The 22,539-nt window shown below is 36.6% G+C and overlaps 2 protein-coding genes across 2 annotated transcripts; one reads left to right on the forward strand and one right to left on the reverse strand.

Annotated features, from left to right (window-relative positions):
- The first annotated feature begins 946 nt into the window (after window positions 1-946).
- Window positions 947-9,866, forward strand: LOC107703847 (protein PAT1 homolog 1). Its single transcript, XM_016506615.1, has 18 exons — window positions 947-1,044; window positions 1,805-1,907; window positions 2,818-3,218; window positions 4,310-4,384; window positions 4,478-4,678; window positions 5,000-5,101; window positions 5,295-5,381; window positions 5,499-5,701; window positions 5,786-5,936; window positions 6,186-6,300; window positions 6,493-6,553; window positions 6,735-6,834; window positions 7,480-7,625; window positions 7,954-8,113; window positions 8,255-8,380; window positions 8,496-8,587; window positions 8,760-8,909; window positions 9,346-9,866. Exons 1-18 carry the CDS (start codon window positions 1,030-1,032, stop codon window positions 9,365-9,367), a joined length of 2,310 nt encoding a protein of 769 aa, XP_016362101.1. The 5' UTR covers window positions 947-1,029; the 3' UTR covers window positions 9,368-9,866.
- A 2,121-nt stretch (window positions 9,867-11,987) lies between these two features.
- Window positions 11,988-14,047, reverse strand: LOC107703734 (uncharacterized). The gene is made up of 2 exons (XM_016506459.1): window positions 13,976-14,047; window positions 11,988-12,899 (listed from the first exon to the last, which is right to left on the reverse strand). The coding sequence occupies exon 2, from the start codon at window positions 12,897-12,899 to the stop codon at window positions 12,270-12,272; it is 630 nt and encodes a 209-aa protein (XP_016361945.1). The 5' UTR covers window positions 13,976-14,047; the 3' UTR covers window positions 11,988-12,269.
- Window positions 14,048-22,539: the final 8,492 nt, after the last annotated feature.

A 22,539-nucleotide genomic window follows, 5' to 3' on the forward strand; every position in this document is an offset into this window, starting at 1 on the left:
AAAAACTTTATCTGTTTGTAACTCTTCTTTAATGACATGTAGCCTAAGCCTCGAATTTTGTTTCTCAGTTTATTATGTATTAAACTTTTTCTTTTTTCTTTTCTTTTCTTTTATTTTGTTGTCATTGTCTATCATTTTTATTTGCTGATGGTTGTTTGTGCATTAATAAACATTTTTTTTTAAAACACCCCAAAAAATCAATCTGCGTGTTTATTACTTTCTTACAAAATTTTACATTCATTAATTCAAAAAAAAATAAAATTGTTTATTTATATTCATTTTCAATTTTGTTTTATTTTCATAAAGGTGTTGATATATATTTGAATTCTTAAAAAAAACTAAAAAAATTCACTTGCTTGAAAGACATTTTAGTTAATTTAATATATTTCATATGATATACATTTACATTAACATTTAGTCATTTAGCAGATACATTACAGACCCTTTTGATATGATATAGTGTACTAATCATCTTATAATTATATTGTTTATAATATTTTTTGTTCTTTATACGGTAAATGTTGTCTGTGCTGTTAATTCGTTAATTTTATTGCCACATATCTTTTGAGACCGTCCATACAAAAAAAAAAAAAGTTTGTAAATCTATTTATCAAAATTTTCCTGGTTATGATTCTATTTTGACTTTTGACACAAATCTTTGTAGTTGCTAAAATAATACCTTATTCATACACTATAGTATTCACATTGTCATGTAAGTATGATAATACCATTATGCTTTTTGTTTTCTTAATTTTTACACCATAACAGCTTTGCTATATTTCCCAGTCAAGAAACCCAATGGAATGTGAACAGGATTCCTTTCCTGTCATAAATTGAAATCAATTTCCTACATCCCAATTTTTTATATTTTTAACAAGATTCCAAAATACACCAACAGAAAGCTGGATCCTTCATAACACATAAACAGCAATGTTATGGTCACGTGTGCGCTGAATCCGGTGGCGTGTTGATCATGCGCGGCGTCTCGCGCAGCAGAATCAAACGAGATCATTTTTTTAACATAGACACATGTTCCATATTCAGGTAAATGTTTTCTTTCTTTACGTAGTGCACGTCGAAATTGCTCTTTTCGAAGAAAAGTAATGTGAAAAGTGCCGTTTAGTAGATTTGCACTCGGATCTCGATGTAAAATTGCCGCTTTGTTTTTCGACACTAACGTTACCAGTCAGCGAGCTAAAATGGTTTGTGAGGCCTAACCGTCAGTTTCCTCTGGTCTTGATATTGAACAAGACGTACAAGCTTCGTGAAATCTATAATAGCCAACTGTACTTCGCAAATACCTGCTGTTTTGCTTTTAGTGTGGCCCAGATGTGTGATATTAAACCTTTGGCCTTGTTAGCATGTTAGCGAGGCCGTGCTAGTTCGTCAACTAACCGGCCAATGCAACGTAAACGCCCTGCGATCACTTTCATTTTCCAAGCTTTTTTAGTTTTTCTCGCCACTCTAAGAGTTGTTTTCGGGGCAAAGGGGTTTTGTAAGATTCCTGGTTATTTGCAGTTTCCTGTAACATTCAATGTTACTGCAGTTTGCATCCTTAGTATTGGGAACAGTTTCTAAGAAGTGATACATCTTAGTTGATAAAGGACCTGGATGATTAAGATTAATGTTCTCCAACACTGATCATGTTGGTTTTTGGTGAGCAGAAGCACAGTATGTGGCTACAGCAGCATCTTTCCTTAAGACCAGACGACTATGTTTTCCACCTCCATAGATCCCTCTTATTTTTTATGACATGTTCCAAGTTTATATATTTAATCTGTATTGCCTCTGTGTTGTTTTGCAGTCTTTTGACGATGACTGCACCCTGGAGGAGGAGGAAGGGTTGGTAGAGGAAGAAGATGAAATTGACCAGTTCAATGATGACACTTTCGGTGCAGGTGCAATCGGTAAGTTTCATTACACCTGGAATTATGAATTTACCCTACAAAACCTGCTGTATCATATTTGACACATGGATTTCTAATGCCTCTAAATTAAAAATATGATTGAAACCGTTGAAAAAAACTTTTGTATACAGTCTACTTCATGCATTTTGATCACTGATTGATAGTTTGTGCTTTTTTTTAGCAAGTAAAAGGCATTTTAGTGTAATTGCAGAAACGTCCACCTTAAGGTTGTGGTTCACATGTCTTTTTGCTGTGAAATCTTTACTGATTTTTATAAAGTAAACATAAGAAAAACATTTGTTTTGTTTTTAATATTTCACAATTTTAAGAAGAATATTTATTGGACTAAAGCACTTAGACATTATTTTTTTTAGAAAAATCACGTTAAAATGTAAGGTTTATTGAGGAAGGTTTATTTGTCCATCTTTCGGTCATCATGCATTGCTTTATATGTTTTGCTTTCCACAATAAAAACTTCACAAAACTAAGCACTTAAAAATAATTTTACTAAGATGCATCACTGGGAAATATAGTGTGACAACTGATATTTATTTGCATTTTATCTAAGTATGTAAGATCTCACTGATCAAAACTTCGTTACTTTTTGGTATAAATACCAGCAACTGCACCAAATTGCATTTTTTTGTTCAGTTTGGGCCTCTGAACGGAATTGGAGTGTTTGAGCTTCATACTCTCACTGTATCATAGTATATGAGCCATAAAAGCCTGATGTATCAGATATGATAGAAAACATATGCATACATTATGCATGTATTTTGTCTAAAGGTACGGTTACATTTTTAAAAATTAATTTTTTTTTACTATTATTTCATGTCTCAGACATTGTATAACATCTACGTTACATTGGCATATCAGATTGTAACATCACCTCATGTGTTTTCCTCTCTAGATGATGATTGGCAAGAGGAGCATGCCCGCCTAGCAGAGCTTGATGTACAAGTCCGAGACGGGCTGCATGGAGTAGGCGACACCGCCTCTGTTGATCTCCCTCTCAGTGGCAGCAATGCCCACTCTTCGGCCCCCCCTCAACCCTCCTCTTCCTCCCGGCTTTACCCTGACATAGATGAACGGGGTGGCGGTGACCTTGCGGAGTCACTGACTCGCCTCATCTTGGGCTCGGATCCTGCCATTGCTGGAGTGGGTGCCGCCAGCTCGGACCGATCTCACCTTCCTCTGATGCTGTCAGGTCAGACTCCTCAGCCCTCGGCATTAGCTGGACAGTCGTCTCTGCTGCGGAGTTACCAACAACAGCAACACGTCATGCACAAAGGGCCGGCTCCTCTTTCACAGGTTTGTGTGATAGTATCACCATAATATTAAGCCATTATTGATCTGAATTAGTTTGCAAATCTGTTTGTAAACATGAAAATGCCATCATCAAGGTGTGGATTGCAGCAGGTAACTTTAACAGACATGTATTTTAAGGGTGTGGCAATACATAAACATGTAAGATAGGGCTGCACAATTAATTGAAATAAAGCCAAAACACTAATTATTGTATTGGAAAGACTGTGATTTAATTAAATATATTTGCTATATATTTCAGAGTGAAGCACAGTACTGTGTGCTTTTACGTGAGCAACTCATAATCTGGTGTTTTCAACGTTTTCATAAATACCTTTTTTGAAAAATAGTTTTCTTATACTTTTCTTTAAATTAAAATGACAGTAGTAATATTTCTTGTTTTAATATTTTTATTTAGTAATAATTATAATTGTTAAAGTTCTAAAAAATGTACGTTTTTTTTATTTTTTTAACGTTTTAATCACTATTTTTATCAGAAAAAAAATCACAATTAGTTTTTTCCCCCAAAATCGTGCAGCCCTAATGTAAAGCATTCATCAACTTTTATATATTAACATCTCTAGATTATAAATAGTAGTCTACTTTTCAATAAAATGAAAGAAATGTCTTATAATTTAAATAAATTATATATAAGCATAGTACATTTTAATGTGTGCATAGAATCATAACACAGATATACAACAGATCCCGAAGCTGGGATTTATTAAACAGATATACATATTGCCATAGACATAATTACAGAACATTACAGAGACTACTTTATTGGAACTTGATGCATGTTTTATATTCATTGGATTCAAGGAATCTCATGTTTTTTTTTTATAAATAGCAATGAGCATTTGGAAATTGCAGGTTCGAATTGCATTTTCTTACATTGTTTTTGTTTAGTCTGCCCTAAATGCACTAAGGTGGATAAAATAGCGTTTAAACATATGTAGGAGCCTTCGGGTAAAATTAGCAGCATGCTTAGGTTTATTTTATGATGCGTCAAAGAAAACAATGCAGATATGTCACTGTGATATTTATTTTACTGATCTAAATATTCATTATAAATTGCCAATATTTCCCCCCCATAGATAAATTCTCACAGTATTTGGGAGAACAGTATGGGCTTCAGTCCTGTTAGTTCTGGACTACTCACTCAAAAAGAGGTAAAGCACATGTGTATATAAAAAAAAGCTTTCTCGAGTTTGCTTGATTGTCTTTCTGTGCTGTTCTTCTAAACTTCTTGATTCACTACTCAGGACAAAACGCTTATGTCCATTATCAAAGAGGTTGGGCTTCCGAATCGGCCTCCCGCACTCAGTAGAGAAGAAGGGCGAGATTTGTCTGAAAGGGTTCCACCTCCTCGCTCCTGCTCACCTGTGATTGGAAGTCCACCTGTAAGGGCTGTACCTATTGGAACACCTCCGAAACAGCCCATGAGTCAAGTCCACAATCAGCAGGTAAGATGACATCCGGTCCAATCTTACATTGCCATTAAAAAATTTGGAATATTAAAAAAAAAAAAAAAAAGTTTTGAATTAATTGCTTTTTAAAATGTATTCAAATCATAGGTAGTTTATTTTTAAATCAGTCAGAGGAACCATCATTTTAATGAAACAACAGTTGCTTTAGATAAAAATGTATGCATTAAAATTGTTTAAAGTGTACTAGAACATGTAATTTTTTTTCTAAATTTACCCAAGGAATGTTAATATGTATGCAATGATTTACATTGAATTAAAGTATTTCACTGCCTGTATGTTTTTGTTTTATTTCTTCAGAATAATCACCCTTCAGCCATTCACGTGAGAGCCTCTGTGCCACTCCGCTACCCACCTCCCTTCCCTGAGCGTCTGTCCCCCAACAACCTCCTCAGCCTCGCTGTGAGTCCCAGATCAGTTCAGAATTAGTCAACTCCAACAGCCTGATGGTGGTGCTGTAATACATTGCAAAATTGTTCACTTTTTTCCAGAGTTTGATGCCTATTTAGGGGCTCTCTTCAGGGGACATGTAATGTCTGACTTTTGCGAGGAAAACAATCTGGTTTCATATCTATTTTGATATCTATTCTCTCAGAGCTCACCGTTGACTCATCCTCCGTTCCCTGCTGGTGTTGGTCCTGTTCTGTCTCAGATACAGAGAGCCCAACTTCTCAACTCTCAGGTGAGCTATTGAGACCGTAATAGTATACACCATTTAGTAAGAGTAATTCTAGAGTTTCCATGTTCATAACATAGAAACATGACAAACTTTCTTTTTATCTTGTGCTACGCTCTTCAGGTCGGTCAGTTCCAACGTGGTCCAGCTCCCCCATTATTACAGGGAGGTGTCGGGGGTTTCAGGCCATTCTTTGGGCAGTCTGGCCCTAGAGTGGGTCCCCATGGGCCACCTCTCGGATACGCACCCATCCGACACAACACCACCCACCTCCACCCACAGCACCGCAGGATGCTCAACCAGCGGATGCAGAACAGAGGCTTGGGGTGGGTACCATCAGTCCTCTCCCTGGATGAAGCACCACTTTGAAAGGCCTCATGTAAAAGTTTCTATGTCTCTCATACGCTCAGTGATCACGTCGGTGGGAGAGGTGTTGGAGACAGGAAAAACCGAGATCCTTACAGCAATCTGATGACACAAAGAGAGAAGGAATGGGTAGCGAGAATCCAAATGATGCAGCTGCAAAGCACTGATCCATATCTGGATGACTACTATTACCAGGTAATCACACTTTTACCTGTATTTACCCAAGACTGACACATCATTTCAAATGAAAACCTTTGCTTAAATTCTTCAAAGCTTGTTAAACTATTTTAAACATTCAGACAAGGCTTGAGACATCAAAGTTTATCTACAACCTTTAAGGTTTAGTTATTTTCGGACTTTTTTTTTTTTTATGTGAGAAACATTATTGTAAAATGTTGTGTAGATATTGCTGGTTTATAGTGGTTATCAATTCTTATTTTGCAGAATTATTATGAGAAGATGGAGAAGCGTCAGGAGCGGGACCGAGACAACAGGAAGGAGCACACCACCAAACTCATCACTCCTCAGGTGGCGAAACTGGAGCACACCTATCGGCCAGGTAAAAAAAAAAAACACATGGCAAAGTGGCCTTTATTAAAAAAAATTATGTCTTAGCGTTCTGCAAGCAGGGTCCAAAATTAATATTTAATTTATTTAATAAAATTAATCTTTTATTTTATTTTAATGTGCATTTCTATCAGGTCATGCATGATCTGTTCAAATGATGTAATACTCTGTGATTGTGTCACAGTGCAGTTTGCCGGATCGTTAGGAAAACTCACTGTCTCCAGTGTGAACAATCCAAGGAAAATGTTCCCCTCACCCCTTTAACATGGACTCTTTTTATAAAACCACTTATGAGGCTGTTCATGATATGCATTTTTTTTTCCCACACCATTTTTTTTTTTTTTCCAAAAATGCAACTCTCTCGTCCTAGTAATGCATTTTCCTTCTTGAATAAAAGGTTTATTCAAAAGGTGCATGTTATTATAGTACGGTTTCTTTGTACCAATGTTCTTTTGTCATTTTTCAGGAAAAAAGAGAAAAGCAAGTGTGGAACAAAAGACGGCAAATCCTTTACACTGTGGAGAAGGTAAGAGTGGAGAGAAGTAAAGCTTTTGTAGCCATAGTATTTTTATTCTGATTCAGGTGATTGATTACTTAAAAGAAAAAAAAAGACCAAATTATTATTATTAGTCCTAATTTAGGGCTCAATGCTAAGGATTTTTCTACTAGCCCAGTCAGTTAAGTGGTTCAGATTTTTTTTTCCTGCCAAAATTTTCACTGGCCACAAATAAGTAAACAAATTGTTGCTGTTTTCATTGTTTTTGCCCTATGTAACCTTGTATTCTAATAAATAAGGTTATGACACAAACATTTTAGATACCAGTGAAATTTCACAATTCCCAATAATTTGATACCACAGCAATTAACTATTAGCCTTACTAACATAAAGTTCAAACATTAAAGATGAGTAAACAGTCAGTAATAAAATAAGAATAAATAAACAAATAACATGCAATAGCACAAATAATACAATATAGAGTAATTCAATAGAGCTTCAGGTGTGTGTACACAGAAAATCAGACAGCAATAGAATAACAAATTGAGTTATCTTTCGCATCTCCTTGTGCTTGAATGGTTTAAAATCACTCAAATGTTTAATTGGCAAGACTTAAAAGTGTGTAAATGGACAACAAATAATAATACAATATAATCTGTATATTTTGTTATGCAGATGTACAGTCTACTATTAGAAGTGCAAGACTTTGAGAAGAAGTTCTTGCAGACCCCGGAGCACCAAAGAGATGCCCTGCTAGAACAGCATAAAACCCACACAGTGCAGCTCTACAACTCCCTCCGAGAAAAAGAGTGGGACGACCGGTGAGTGCGACAGGAAGAGCCACATGAGTACAGGCCTGTTTGATTCACGGTGGCCCTCAGATGAGTGACGAGACTTCTTAAATCAAAGTGCAGTGCTGGATCTTTAGACTGAAATTCAGGACTTTTCGGCTATTTTTCAATGAGCAAAAAGCAAAACATGTAGCAATGACTACCTAGTTGAGAAATAGTTTTATGATCATATTTTTAAATAAACGTGCTTGTTAAACAGCATAGCTTGCTGTAGTCAAGAACTGCGTGAAATCACTGATACTGGTATTAACTACTGAAGGTTTGTGATTGTAATGACCTACTTTCCTTCCTTCTGCAGAGTGAGCGATGAGCAGTGCTTGATGATCATGTCTGTGCGTAAGGGGAAACGCCTCATCTCCAGACTCCTCCCCTTCCTGCCACAGCCCCACGCTCGTGCTGTTGTCATGGGAATAGCCAGGCACCTTCCAGCCCTGGCCAAGAAAGACAAACAAGACCAGGTACGATCACAGACGAGTGGACCTTTGTGTGCTCTCAGTGAAGAGAATAAGATGTGGCAAGTTCTATAGGTTATGATTAGCGCTAGGAAAAGGAGTCAGTTTTTAGCTTAAGCTTTCTCATTTGCATGTTCTCTCTCATAGGTACTGTGTTGGTTGGTAGAACCAGTGACGGCAGTTATCCAGTCCATGTCGAGTACCTCCCTCACTGATCTCCTCCAGGAGCTGCAGGGCAGTGAAGGACAGCTTCCCCTTGTGCTGCAAAATAAGGTATCACTGTCAAATTGTGTTTTATTTTATTTTTTTATAATGGCACTGACATGCCGTCTTTTTGTTGAACTAAACAATGAAATTTCAGTAGCATATGTGTTGTTGTGTTTGTCAGTTTGGAGTGACGTTGCTCTATCTGATTCTGAGTGAAGGAGAGCGGATGCAGAGCTCCGATCCCAACTGTCAGCTCATGGATGATAACCGCTGGTGAGCATCTGTCCGTGTATTATTACCCATTTCCACTACATGCATCCTAGGTATTCCACAGGTTTTCATGTGTGACAGTGACTAGTGTTGCAGTATTTCGTCATGATTCGATTCTCGTGTCTCGTAACGTTTTGTCCTGTTCTTCTACCCACTCTTTTCTTTCTGTTTCCAGGACTGAATTGGTGTTCTCTGTGACGCGGGAGCTTTTGAAGGTCCCGTCCTCTGCACTCTCATCACCGCTGTTCACTCCCCCAAACCTAGTGTCACTGTTCTCTCGATATGTGGACCGGCAGAGACTCAAGCTCTTGCAGGAGAAGCTACAGTGAGTTTGTCCACTGAAATACACTCAAGCTCAAGATTTTAAATGGATATAGGACATTGAGACTGATCCATATTTATAAAATATTCCATATTCAAGATATATTACCTGTGTATATTTGTGATTCCTATTCTTTTTGGTTTTATTATACTGAGATTAATGGAAATCACAAATAAAAAAAATTATCTAATAAAATAAGTAAAATGTTTAAAAAAAAAAATCGCAACTTCATATATATATATGTATATATATTTAATATATGCATGCATGAACTTTTGAAATATATAACACAAATACTCTGCATCGTTCAGAAGACATAATGTTTTATAATATTTGGTTTTTGTGTTCAGTGTAAGATAGATGTGATCAGATGAAGGAAAAAAGGAATAGATCGGGTCATTTAGGCCTTTCATTTAGATTGACTTGTCTATTTTTTCAGGATCACAGCCCTGTCCAGGTAGAAGTGACTTCAAACGTGGCAGTTGTTGAGAGACTGACTGTTAATGTATTTGTGAATGAGCAGTTTTATGTGTGATATGTGTTGGAGGGTGAGGCCAGGTCAATTTTCCTTTCTTGTTATAAGAGTCACAATAGGTAAGAATAATGTTTAAATGGTAATAAACCGTTGTCCATAGGTTTGTCAATAAAGGCGATCAGGTATATGTATTTTAGCTTCCATTAGGGTCAGCTCTGAGCAGAGGAGCCAGGAAAGGGACCTCGGCGTGTGGCGATGTTTCCCTGTGAAATGGCTCAATCATGACAACATTCGACCTTATTTATAGACACACAGATTTGAGGATAATTGTGCTGTACATTAATATCTTAATTTTTCTTATACACTGCAGCTTGATGTATGTTTGCAAAAGAGTGACTGTGCAAGTGTGTCTGTGAGTTTAAACAAAGGTATTCTTCATTTTTAAATATCTTGACATGATGCCTGTGATAAACATGAAATTAAAACTTTCTATTATACAAAGATTGGTTGTAGTGTTTTGGTCTTAGTGGAGTTTCCTAAACATCTGGAAAACCTTTCTAAAAGTTATCTAATATAGGTTAACTATTCCTTTAAACACATTTTCCTCCCAAATTCTCATTACTATATTGCATGCAATGGTGATTACAGTAAAATAACGTGGGTTTTTTTTACCCTAGAAAGCTTACCCTTATCCAAATATATCCAAGAAGTGACAAGTATTAAGAATCCACATCATAATAAACAAAAATTACAATCTTAATCAACATATTATTTTTTCCCTTATAGTGTGTTATAAAATATCACGCTCTCTGCCAAATATCTGAGTTTTTCTTCTCTTTCTCTGTCCCTATCTTTAATTCCATACATGTGCATATATGTATATCTTCTCAAGAGTTCAATGTTAAGATGGTGGTTGGGCTCAAGAGTGCTCAAGGTTATTGAGTTCAGTCCGGTTGGAGTACAGGGTGCAGAAACTTCCAGAACTTCCTGTCCATATTCCCATCTTATATGACACACATATGTAATGCTTATATTCTATTGGATGAAAGGTCTATATAAACTATATAAAAGTCTATATAAACTATTGTATGAGACAATAAAATCGAAGGAAGGTCATATTCAGATCTTGTATCTGTTTGCCTACTTCAGGGGACTGAGAATATTCTGGTGGCAATGAGAAATAACGAGACTTCTTTTTAACACAGTGATAATTTCTTTGTACTTATTTTTGATATTTTTTGGCCTGGAGGTCTTCATTTCTTTGTGCAGAGCAGACATTTTCTCTTGAGAGAAAACTGTTATCACACAAGCTGATAAGCGTCTGATTCCCTTCGAGGTCATAACTGTTGTCAACGGAGGACATTTCCGTCCCTTTTGCTTAGATCTTGAAAGTGTTTCTCTCAGAGCTTTGCTAAAGACACAATATCTCTGCTCATTTTTATCATCTGTCTCTTGGCAGCTGCATGCTGCTTGGTTTGAATAAACGAATTGGCCTATCACATTAAATGGGCTATAACAAAATACACAGTATAACAATACATCTGGCTTCTGCAGGTTTTATCGTGGGAAAAAAATGTTCATTTATCTTTTCCCTCCATAGTCAGGGTGCTGCAGCAAAGTGATTTATAATGAGAGCAATTCTTCCAGCCATCTTATCAGCTGACATTCATGATAGGCTGCACACATTCTTAGAGCATCCACTTGCACTATAAGAGCCTTTTTAGAACCCAAATGTTAGTTGAGGGATTTGCAAGTATTTAAAAGTTATTTATAATTTTAATTCATTTTTAATTATAATAGTTATTCTAAACCCCGGTAAACATCATCTTGCACTATTTTTAATCCACGTTTCACATTGCTCATAATTGACCTGTGATTAACAATTAATCCATTCATATGCTAACGTTTTAGAGGTAAGAATAAAATGGTCTCTTCACTCCAATTCACGTGTTTTTGACTGTTTACAAGCACTGTCCAAACTAGTGCCTGAATATTAGGCAGGTGATTGGGTGAATTATCCCTTTAAGCGCAGTGTGAAAAACCCTATTTACTCAGATTCTACCCAATCTGCCCAACTAACAAAAGGTCTCTAGTGACAGAATGGTTGAATAAACATATGTGACCCTGGAGCACAAAACCAGTCTTAAGTCGCTGGGGTATATTTGTAGCAATAACCAACAATACATTGTATGGGTCAAAATTATCGATTTTTCTTTTATGCCAAAAATCATTAGGATATTAAGTAAAGATCATGTTCCATGAAGATATTTTGTAAATTTCCTACCGTAAATATATCAAAACTTAATTTTTGATTAGTAATATACATTGCTAAGAACTTCATTTGGACAACTTTAAAGGTGATTTTCTCAGTATTTTGATTTTTTTGCACCCTCAGATTTCAGATTTTCAAATAGTTGTATCTCGGCCAAATATTGTCCTATCCTAACAAACCATACATCAATGGAAAGCTTATTTATTCAGCATTCAGAGGACGTATACATCTCATTTTCAAAAAATTGACCTTTATGACTGGTTTTGTTGTCCAGGCTCACATACATATAGTGCCCTTCTTTTACAACAAATACCCAGACAAGTCTGCAGTTTTCTTTTTTGCTTGTATTTATTCACAGCTGAGAGGAACAGAGCGACTCAACGGCCAAAGCACAAAAATACTGAGGTTACATGTTTGCTTCATGACAATTTCTGTCTGTAGATGAGCACATCTTTCTGTTACTAAGCATATAAATCTTCTACTGTTAGTTCAGCTAATCTAGACTACTAAATCTAATGCGAACTTGTCCCAGCTGGTGCTTGTTTCAGTCAGTGCACTTTTGCGCTGTACATCTCAAGAGACTTTCCCTGCAACTTTTCTTTCCTCCCAAATGATTTCAGAGTATGGTACAGATACAGACACAGTTTCGGGATGGGGTGTCAGTCTCTGCGGAATCATTATCATACACTGCTGTGTAAGTAAGACTCAACTTAAGCATCTGGAAAGCTGGCTTCTGATAGCCAATGGTCAGGAGAAAGTCATCTGGATTCGGGAATGATCTGATTATCTTCAGGAGCCTCCTGGAGATATGAAATGTGGCGTATGGATCAAAACTTGACTGATCTTTGTGCATGCTCACGTAAATTTTCCCAAACCTCCACTGTCCGTGAGTGGTGACAATGATGCGATCCGCGTTGCTGTCGTCTTGCTGGCCGGTGTTGTGTTCCTTGATGTGGTTTGGCAGCATATCAGCTCCTGGTGAATTCAGATCGCCCAGCAAGTAGTAGGGAAAGTTCACATCTGGAAGAAGTTTCCCTTTACGTTTAGTGCATCTGTTCTCAAAGAGGTGAAAGCCGAAGTCTTCCTTCGTGGGGTCACACGCCAGAAACATGTTGTCGCCTTTAACCCAAATACAGTGTTTAGCAAACCAGAACAAGAGCTTGAGTCCATGTCTGGGCCAAGGCTGACCGAATCCACACTCTTTTAGCTGGGATATAGTTGTGATTTTTTTCGGAAAGGGATTCATCTGATGGAGATACGAAGATAAAATGTTACTTATTAAATAATAATGCATCATTTAAAAATGTAAGGGCTTTGAAGCAGGCGTTTGAAATCAACATTCAAAACCACTGCTAGATAAGACATTGTTTTACAGTGCGTAATTTGACATCTTATAAGCACTTTAAAATACTTCTCCATGGTCTTTTCAAACTCAACGTCATAAATCAATACCCAAGAAGGCAGACTTTGTTATAAAATATAGAGGTCAATTTATTGATTACAATTAGTTTCTTTAGCAACTGTGAGCAACTAAGTGTGGAAATGTCCTCCGTTGACAACAGTTTTGACCTTGAAGGGAATCAGACGCTTATCAGCTTGTGTGAGAAGACCGTTTTCTCTCAAGCAGTTACAGAGAAAAAGTCTGCTCTGAACAAAGAAATGAAGACATCCAGGCCAAAAAATAAAAATTTTGTACAAAGAAATGATCACTATAAGAGAAAACATAATGATATATTTATTAATAATGTGATTTTTGTTTATTGTGATGGCGTTTAACCTACAAATACTCTATAAAAGTTAAAGTACAAATATCAAAATGTTTTTCAATCAAGGCAATATCAACGATGGTTCTGGTGCCGGAGATGTCACTGTCATCATCCCAGATATTTACTTCCTGCATACTGCTTATACATTTCCTCTAATACATGTTTTCTTCTCAACTTTGAGCATAAATAAGTAGAGTGACGTGGAGCGGTCTCATCCTTATATTTTTGACCTCAAATTCAGCTCCATACAGCCGCTTCTGCACACACATAAAACTCTGCAATGCCTTAGAAATCTGCACATCGAATATGATACAGAAGGCTTTATGGGGTTAAACCTTCAAGTTAATATTTGACAAATTCCCTTTGTGTCAACTAGCCCCGGTTCTAAATTTCTGAACTTTATAAATGGAGCGCTTATTAATGTAGCACACTTAAAGTTCATCACACATGACTGATCTTGCAAGAATCAAATAGTAGAAGTAACAACCGAAATAACTCTTTTGAGTGTAAACAGAAAAAGAAGTAAATAGAATAAAACCCAAAGGCTTTACTGTACCTCTTTGGTATCAAATATAGTTATAGTTGCAGAAATCTTCTCTTCTGTGTTGATGTTTTGTTAGCAGGAGTGAAGCAGAGGAAGAAGAGAAGCTCATTTTGGGGGGAAACAAAAGCAATTGTAAGTGGGTGTGTCTTATGGGTGTGTCCTATAACTTTTGTTTAATTTGGAGGACTATACATAGGTTATTGACTAAGGTGAAATATGTACTTTAGAAATATGTGAAATAGGATGCATTTACTAATAAACATTTCAAACTGTAGTCATGATAGTCACACTGGAAATGGAAGGTCAAGTTATTTTGAATGTTATTTTGTACTATTTGAATACATTTTAAATGTAACTGATTTCTGTGATATACAGCTGAATTTTCAGCATCATTTCTCCAGTCTTCAGTGTCACATGATCCTTCAGAAATCATTCTAATATGCTGATTTGCCGCTCATTAAACACTTATTATTATTATCAATGTTGAAAACAATTGACCCAGTTGAACAAAAACCCTGCTATATATTTTTGTGGAAACCATGATCATTTTTTTTTTCAGGATTCTTTAATAAATAGAAAGTTTAAAAGAACAGCATTTATTTGAAATGGAAATCTTTTGTAACATTATACGTCTATATCTGGTGTAGTTTAACAACAATAATATCCAGTGTAAAGTTGAAATACATCATATAATGACAGTAAAGTCTTGTTAACAAACAAGCAATAAAATTTAGACAAATATAAGATAGAATATGACACCTGTAGTTCAATATTTTGACTAAATATTACGAAGGCATTTGTATTGAAAAAAAAATAAAAAATAATAATAATTAAAGAATAAAATACACATGCATAAATATAAACCACAAAAAAAGAATAAATTGTATGTACAGGTGTGCTATAGATGGAATAGGAATAGAATAAAATAAAATAAAATAAGTTGTAGGGATGTACTAGGGTTTAGGGTGATAAATAAGTATAAGGTTATTGCACATACTGTACTTTAATTGCACAATGGGAGAACATTAACTGTTCATGAGGTAGATTGCCTGGGGAAAGAAACTGTTCTTGTGCCTGGCTGTCCTGGTATTCGGTGCTCTGTAACGCCGACCAGATGGCAAAAGTTCAAAAAGGAGATGGCTTGGATGTGATGGATCCAGAGTGATTTTCTGAGCCCTTTTCCTCACTCTGGATGTATACAGTTCTTGGAGGGTAGGCAGGGGGGCACCAATAATCCTTTCAGCAGTCCGAACCGTTCTCTGTAGTCTTCTGATGTCTGATTTTGTAGCTGAACCAAACCAGACAGTTATTGAAGTGCACAGAACAGACTCGATGACGGCTGAGTAGAACTGTTTCAGCAGCTCCTGTGGCAGGTTGAATTTCCTCAGCTGGCGAAGGAAGTATAACCTCTGCTGGGCCTTTTTAACAGTGGAGTCAATGTGAGTGTCCCACTTCAGGTCCTGAGAGATGGTGGTGCCCAGGAACCTGAATGACTCCACTGTCGTTACAGTGCTATCCATGATGGTGAGTGGGGGGAGTGCAGGGGGGTTCCTCCTGAAGTCCACGATCATCTCCACAGTTTTGAGGGTGTTCAGCTCCAAGTTGTTAAGACTGCACCAGACAGCCAGCTCTTTAACCTCCTGTCTGTAAGCAGACTCGTCTCCATCCTTGATGAGACCGATGACTGTAGTGTCATCTGCATACTTCAGGAGCTTGACAGAGGGGTCTTTAGAGGTGCAGTCGTTGGTGTAGAGGGAGACGAGCAGTGGGGAGAGGACGCAACCCTGAGGGGTGCCAGTGCTGGTGTTGCGGTTGTTGGATGTGAATTTACCAATTCTCACTAGCTGTAGCCTATATCAAATCTTAAAGTTTTACATTTGCTTCCTCTAAATGTTGTTTACATCACTGCAGTGACCATTCAAAAAAACGTGATGCTCAGCATAATAAATACATAAAGGCAAGCATTTACATGTATTTAAATTATTCTATCCAAAATTTGCTAGCAAAACACACAGCAGTTAACTAAACTTTCTTTGCTATTTTTAAAAGAAAGAAGAAAACAGCAAACAAGAGCACACAAATCAGTGTGCAAATCAGCCCAGGGCTGCAATCACAGCAATCCCTGGTAGATTGGTGTGACCTATAACCCTGCAGTGACTGTGAGTGGATGTTGGAATTTTGATGGAAATACATCTGATAAGATGCACTTTTTCTTTGACAATTGTCAAATTGTTACTTACTCTTATCGCACAAATGTGTTTTGTGCTGGTGTCTTTTTGTAAAGGGGTCCTATTATGCTCTTTTACAAAGTCTTGATTTTGTTTTGGGAGTGTACTAGAACAGGCTCTCATAATAGGTTGTTTGAAAAACACATTATTTTTCACATATTTTACATTATTACAACACCTCTCTCCCCAGTCTGGCATGAACGGCTCGAATAGTTCCTGTATCAAATGAAGGCCCGCCTTCTGAAATACGAAATGTGCTGTGATTGGTTAGCTGGGCCAGTGTGTGCTGTGATTGGTTAGCTGGGCCAGTGTGTGTTGTGATTGGCAGCACTCGGCGCCTGGTCGGGAAATGTCACGCCCCTTACGATAGCCGCCTGCGAGCTTCAGTGTAAATATTGCATCAAAATCAAATCAATTTGAGCGCGATTTAAACCCGGATGATTGTAACCACTCTAAGTTCGTCTGCCTTGGGAAAGCTAGCGTGTCTCCGACATAATGATAACACTCGTTGCCTTCTCTAGTGCAGCTCAGTCTCGTCCCATTCGTCGATATTTGTGATATCACAAATCCCAGAAAATATGCGCTGTAGTCCAAACGAGTCGTTCGTTGTAGTTTTTGAAAAGTGATTTCTGTTAAATAAAATATCTCCTTTTGAAGTGGACTTCGAGCTTTGTAACTTTGCAGATCTTTTTTATGCTCAAACAGCAACATTACAGACTAACTAAAGTTGAAAAAGTGAAAACGCATAATAGGACACTTTTAAAGTTGAGGAGAATGAAAAGCTAATTTTAACAGAACCAGATACTGAGGGCATGTCCTTTCAAAACCAACTTTGACTTCCCTGTAGTGGGAAGCAAGGCTATAGGCCTATAGACAGAAAGAGACAGAGACAGAGCGATAGAGAGAGAGATTATAAAGGCTATACGCATATTTTGGTCCTGAATGCGTCATTCATAACAATTCATATTTGCTGATCTCACTAAACTATAGGAACTATGCTATAGAAACACCCATCAGTTGACCTACAGGTTGTACATGTGTGTGTCTGTTGCTGTTTTGATGAACAGAAACTCATCAGTGTGGAAAGAGAACGTATGTCATTAATATGGATTTACATTAAATCTACTTTATACTGTATAATGGGCCTGTGTTACATTTGCACTCATATTCAGATTTCATATTATAAATTATTCATATGAAAATCTATTATCAGCATGGGATAAAACTTTTTAAACTATGAGGTTGTGGATTATAAACTGCACATTTTAGAGTGGCCTTTTATTGTGGCCAGCCTAAGGCACACCTGTGCAATAATCATGCTGTCTAATCAGCATCTTGATATGCCACACCTGTGAGGTGGATGGATTATCTCGGCAAAGGAGAAGTGCTCACTAACACAGATTTAGACAGATTTGTGAACAATATTTGAGAGAAATAGGCCTTTTGTGTACATAGAAAAAGTCTTAGATCTTTGAGTTCAGCTCATGAAAAATGGGGGCAAAAACAAAAGTGTTGTGTTTATAATTTTGTTCAGTGTAGGGCTACAGTGTAAAAATGACATTTAAAATTGGCAATGATACCCTGTACCTTATCATAAAAACTAGGTTTAATTTATTTTTAAACACACATTCAACACTCAACAGCCCATTACTAATCAGAGTCTGAAAGCTTTTCTATATAGTATGTCACAGCTGTTTAGTGTAGTAATCTTTCCTGCTTTCTATAGGTGTTTTTCCTGTCCATTAGATGCTCCCTATTTTTTTTTTTACTTTGGTGTTTCAATTAATTGTCCAGCTGATTCAGTTAATCATCTGATGTCTCTGATTTGTGCCTTGACCTTCTTAAGTGTTTTGTTAACCATGTAATCTTTAGCACTGAAGATAGTCCAGCACGGACTGAAACGTTTGCTTTGTTTTCTTTTTGTTTGGGTGCACAGTCACATTTTTTTAGTGCACTTTAGTTTTTGTTGTTGCTTCTTTTTGTTGTAAATCTTCAGTAATAACTTTTTGTTCAACGGACCTTGAACTTTGCATTTTGTTTGGTGCGCAGATTCCTTTTTTGCTTTAGTTTTTTTTTTCTATTGGTTGAATCTACGCACCCAATTATATTTTCTATTTTATTCAATTGGCGCAGAATTTTTTCATCAATTTTTACTTATTGGTGTAGTTTTAAAAAAGCACAACATCCGCTGTGACCAACAATATCCGCTGTGAAGTTTACATGATCCTATAATGTCTGTGAAGTTGATCTTGTTAACAAAAGGCAATAAAATAGACAAATAAACAATAGGATACTGCACCTGTAGTTCATCCGCTTTAAGAAGGATCTGCGTCTGTGATGACTAGCAATTATTCTTCATATCTCTGTTAGTGGGTGGTGCAAAACACAAACCTGCTGTGAAAAACTACACACACTAATTCTTACACTAATCAGTGAAATATTCTGTGAAACGAAACTATAGACTTGTGAATGGCAACCTAAAGTTGAGCAAGGCCAGTCTATTAATAGGATAATTTATTGTCGTTGAAGGAGTGTTTGCTTTCTACAACTGCGGATAGTCAGGGGAGTAACTGGGAAAGTGTAAGTAAAGCAGACTGACAGTAGTGTGGGTGTGTCTAATGTAAGACCAGAAAACACATAGATCATAGTATATTCATAAAGGCATAGTGTCATGAAAATTTACTTTGTTATATTGTATGTTATAAATTGGTGTTTAAAATTAGCATGTATGTCTATACATGTCACTGTTACACTTAAGTAAATATTTAGGTTTATATAAGTCCGTTTCTGTACCCTTATATTGTGACTACAAAAGGTTATTGAACATTTCCAACTGTTATTGCTCAAGAAAAAGGTGCAATTCAATGAACACATAGTGGCCCTTTGTGACAACATGCCCCATGAGTAAAGAGGAGTTTTGTGTACCAGTTTGTGTCCGGTTAAGTAGTAATTGCATGCATCAAAGTTAAAATATGAATGAAAGCTGAATAAATAATAAAGACCTTAGTTCTTCCGTAGTTTAGCAGGAAGAGGGAGAGAGCAGCTGAATATGTAGGAAACAGAAAGTGAAGCAGACAGACAGACAGTGTGGGCACGTTCAACATTATTTGTACTCAACATTAGAGGTTGATCTTCACAAATTTATCTAACAATTAAAAACATACAACAATATCATCATCATTTTGGCACAATCTTGGACTGATGTCAGATGTGTTGATGCATCTTTAGTTGTTAACACATTTGAATTAGCAATAACATAAAGTGTCTTCAACTAGGCCTCATTTTTCTGACACTGATAATGCATATTTGCTTATATCACTGAACTCATGACAGGAACTACTCTATAGTAACACGCACCAGTACAGGTTATAAGTGTGTTTCTGTTGCTGTAGTGATGAAGACACACTCATCAGTGTGGAAAGAGAAATACAGTATAGAGCAGGACAGTTATGAGAAGATTTACATTAAAGCTACTTGATATTAAACTGTATGTCTCACTTGTATTCACATTTGATATATATTTAATATGAACACAATCATGAGCAAACCACCACAACAATAGTGCACTTGTTCAAAGAAAGGTTTGTAATTATATTTTATATGGAATACACAATTACAGAAACACTGCAAAATGTAAAAACAAGAACCACAAAATATGCACAAAAATGCAGATATTGATCACTTACACAGAACTACAAGTAGAAAGATTTCAGCACCTGTAGAAAGTTGAAGGATTAATCTTTAGTGAGAAGATTCTGCAAAATAAAAAGTTTTATTATCACGGAAGTTCAGATGTAAAAACCAGAAACAGTGCCAATAAATATTTGAAAGCTACTATAATATGAAGGACTGATCTATTTTTGGCATTCATATTACTTGGTAATGTATTGAAATGCTTAACCCAAAATGATACGTTTCAGTAAAGCAAAACCTGTAACTGTTTCTTTATTTTTTACTTTGAAAATTGTGTTAAAGGGGTCATATAATGCTACATGCACTTTTACAAGTTGTTTGAACTGAAATGTGTGTTGGCAGTGTGTGTACACAACCACCCTATAATGATAAAAATCCACCCAGTGTTTTTTTGTTAATCTACTATAAAAACCAGAAACAGTGCCAATAAATATTTGAAAGCTACTATAATATGAAGGACTGATCTATTTTTGGCATTCATATTACTTGGTAATGTATTGAAATGCTTAACCCAGAATGATAAATAAACGTTTCAGTAAAGCAAAACCTGTAACTGTTTCTTTATTTTTTACTTTGAAAATTGTGTTAGAGGGGTCATATAATGCTACATGCACTTTTACAAGTTGTTTGAACTGAAATGTGTGTTGGCAGTGTGTGTACACAACCACCCTATAATGATAAAAATCCACCCAGTGTTTTTTTTTTAATCTACTAAAACCTTTACCCCTTTCTCAAATCGAGCCGATCTCAGATGCCCCTCCCACGATAGTTTGATTGACAGTAGCGTTTCAGCACAGACTGGACTGGCGTCTTACCTTAGCTCCGCCCTGAGTGAGCTGTCATCAGTCCGTCATTGTTTCACCTCTGGAGCAGATGTAGACAAGAATAACTCCTAAGCGATTGAGGTGTTGTGTTGTTGGATGTAATAATGAACATAGCAGTCGTCATTTACTCCCGACATCTGAGCCGCTGAACTCGCAGTGGACTACAGTTCGCTCGAATCATTCGTGATCCAGCTTCACCTACAGAAGAAGCGAGTGTAAGGTTTTTTTAACTAATTTTTGCAAATCGCCTTTCCTAATAATGTGCAAATTAGCAAGTTTCACGATGAATGTGGCTAAAGTAAACAGTCTCTCTGAGAGCAGCTCAGAAGAGAGGGGCGGGGTCAGTAGAGCTCATTAACATTTAAAGGAAAATGCAACAAATCTGCATGCTCTGAAAAGAGCTGTTTTTGACAGGGTAAAAAAGGTGTTTTTTACACTACCATTGAGAAATTTTAACCAAACTATGTTACAGACTTTTCATTAAGACCCTAAAGAATCATATCAACTTGTGGAAAATGGGCATCCTATGACCCCTTTAAGTTAAATTAATTTCCTCTCATTACTATTTTGGTATTACAGCCATTTTACTCTGCTTCATAAATTATTTTATACAAATAAAAACACTCACAGGTTCGTCACCGCCATTACGCTTCTGACAACTATTTCAGTCTTTATTTAAAAAACATTTTCTCTTTTTGAGTTGGAATAGTAACTCAAAGCAAGAGTGCGATTACAAATGGACTAGTGAGATGAGTTTACCTGTTTAGTGTGATGACGTTCAACCCATTTTAGTCCATTTTTTCAAAAAAGCATAAGCTTGTGTTAATCACAGACCTTATTTTAGACATTGAACCAAAAACATATTTAAAAAAAAAAAGCTAAATTGCTAGTTTGGGCCTACAAAATACATCATCCCTGCTCTATAAGCGTGGGATGATCAACATGAACGTGCATGTGACCCAGCTGGTATAACTATTTATAAACCTTTATTTATTTTTACTTTAAGTCACAAGGTCATACAATTTAATCTTATTATGTAATATCAAATAAAATGTTATGCTATTAATAACTATAAATTTAAATCACTCTTTTACTGCAGTGAACATTTTCTGGGTTGGCTTGGTTTTGAAAGTCTGTAAATAATGACAGAATTTTCATTTTTGGATGAACAATTCCTTTAATTCATTGAAATTAGACAATTAATTAAACGATAAACCATTAAGTAAACAGACAGAACACACGAAGAATCATAAAGCTTCTCATCCAGAGCAAAGTAATGACACAAATGAGTTATTTATGGCCCAAATCAATTTACAATTCAAATAGAGTAATTTGTTATGAAAGGTCCAGGAAGACTTTTCTTGCTGTTAAATGCATTTATTTTGGATGAACAGGAATGTTTGATTTCAACTCTGAGTGTCTGTAGGATCCAGACTGCACAGATGAGTGTGTACACATAACACGAGCTCAGCGACGAGCACGCCGGTTACGCCGCTGCTGGATCTTCACCTCCCCGATGAAATCTGACCATTCCATCTTCTGAATGATCTCAATGAGGCCTTGGCTGATGCGGAAGGTGGATTTCTCATCGAAGCACCCCTGACCTAAGTGATGTGTCACATAAATCCTGTCAAAACATTTGTCATTCCAGTCTGAAGCGACCGAAACAACAATGCGATCTGCGTTGCTCTCATGTACATCACTGTGGTAATTCTTAGTGACTTGATGAGGCAGGTCGTCCGTACGAGTCAGGTTGCCCATTTCATAGTACGGTAGGTCAGTCTCAGGAAGAATTCCTTCTGAATTATGGAATGGATGGAAACCAAAATCT

The sequence above is a fragment of the Sinocyclocheilus anshuiensis genome, unplaced genomic scaffold (assembly GCF_001515605.1).
Source record: "Sinocyclocheilus anshuiensis isolate Anshui unplaced genomic scaffold, SAMN03320099.WGS_v1.1 scaffold274, whole genome shotgun sequence".
Classification (NCBI taxonomy): domain Eukaryota; kingdom Metazoa; phylum Chordata; class Actinopteri; order Cypriniformes; family Cyprinidae; genus Sinocyclocheilus; species Sinocyclocheilus anshuiensis.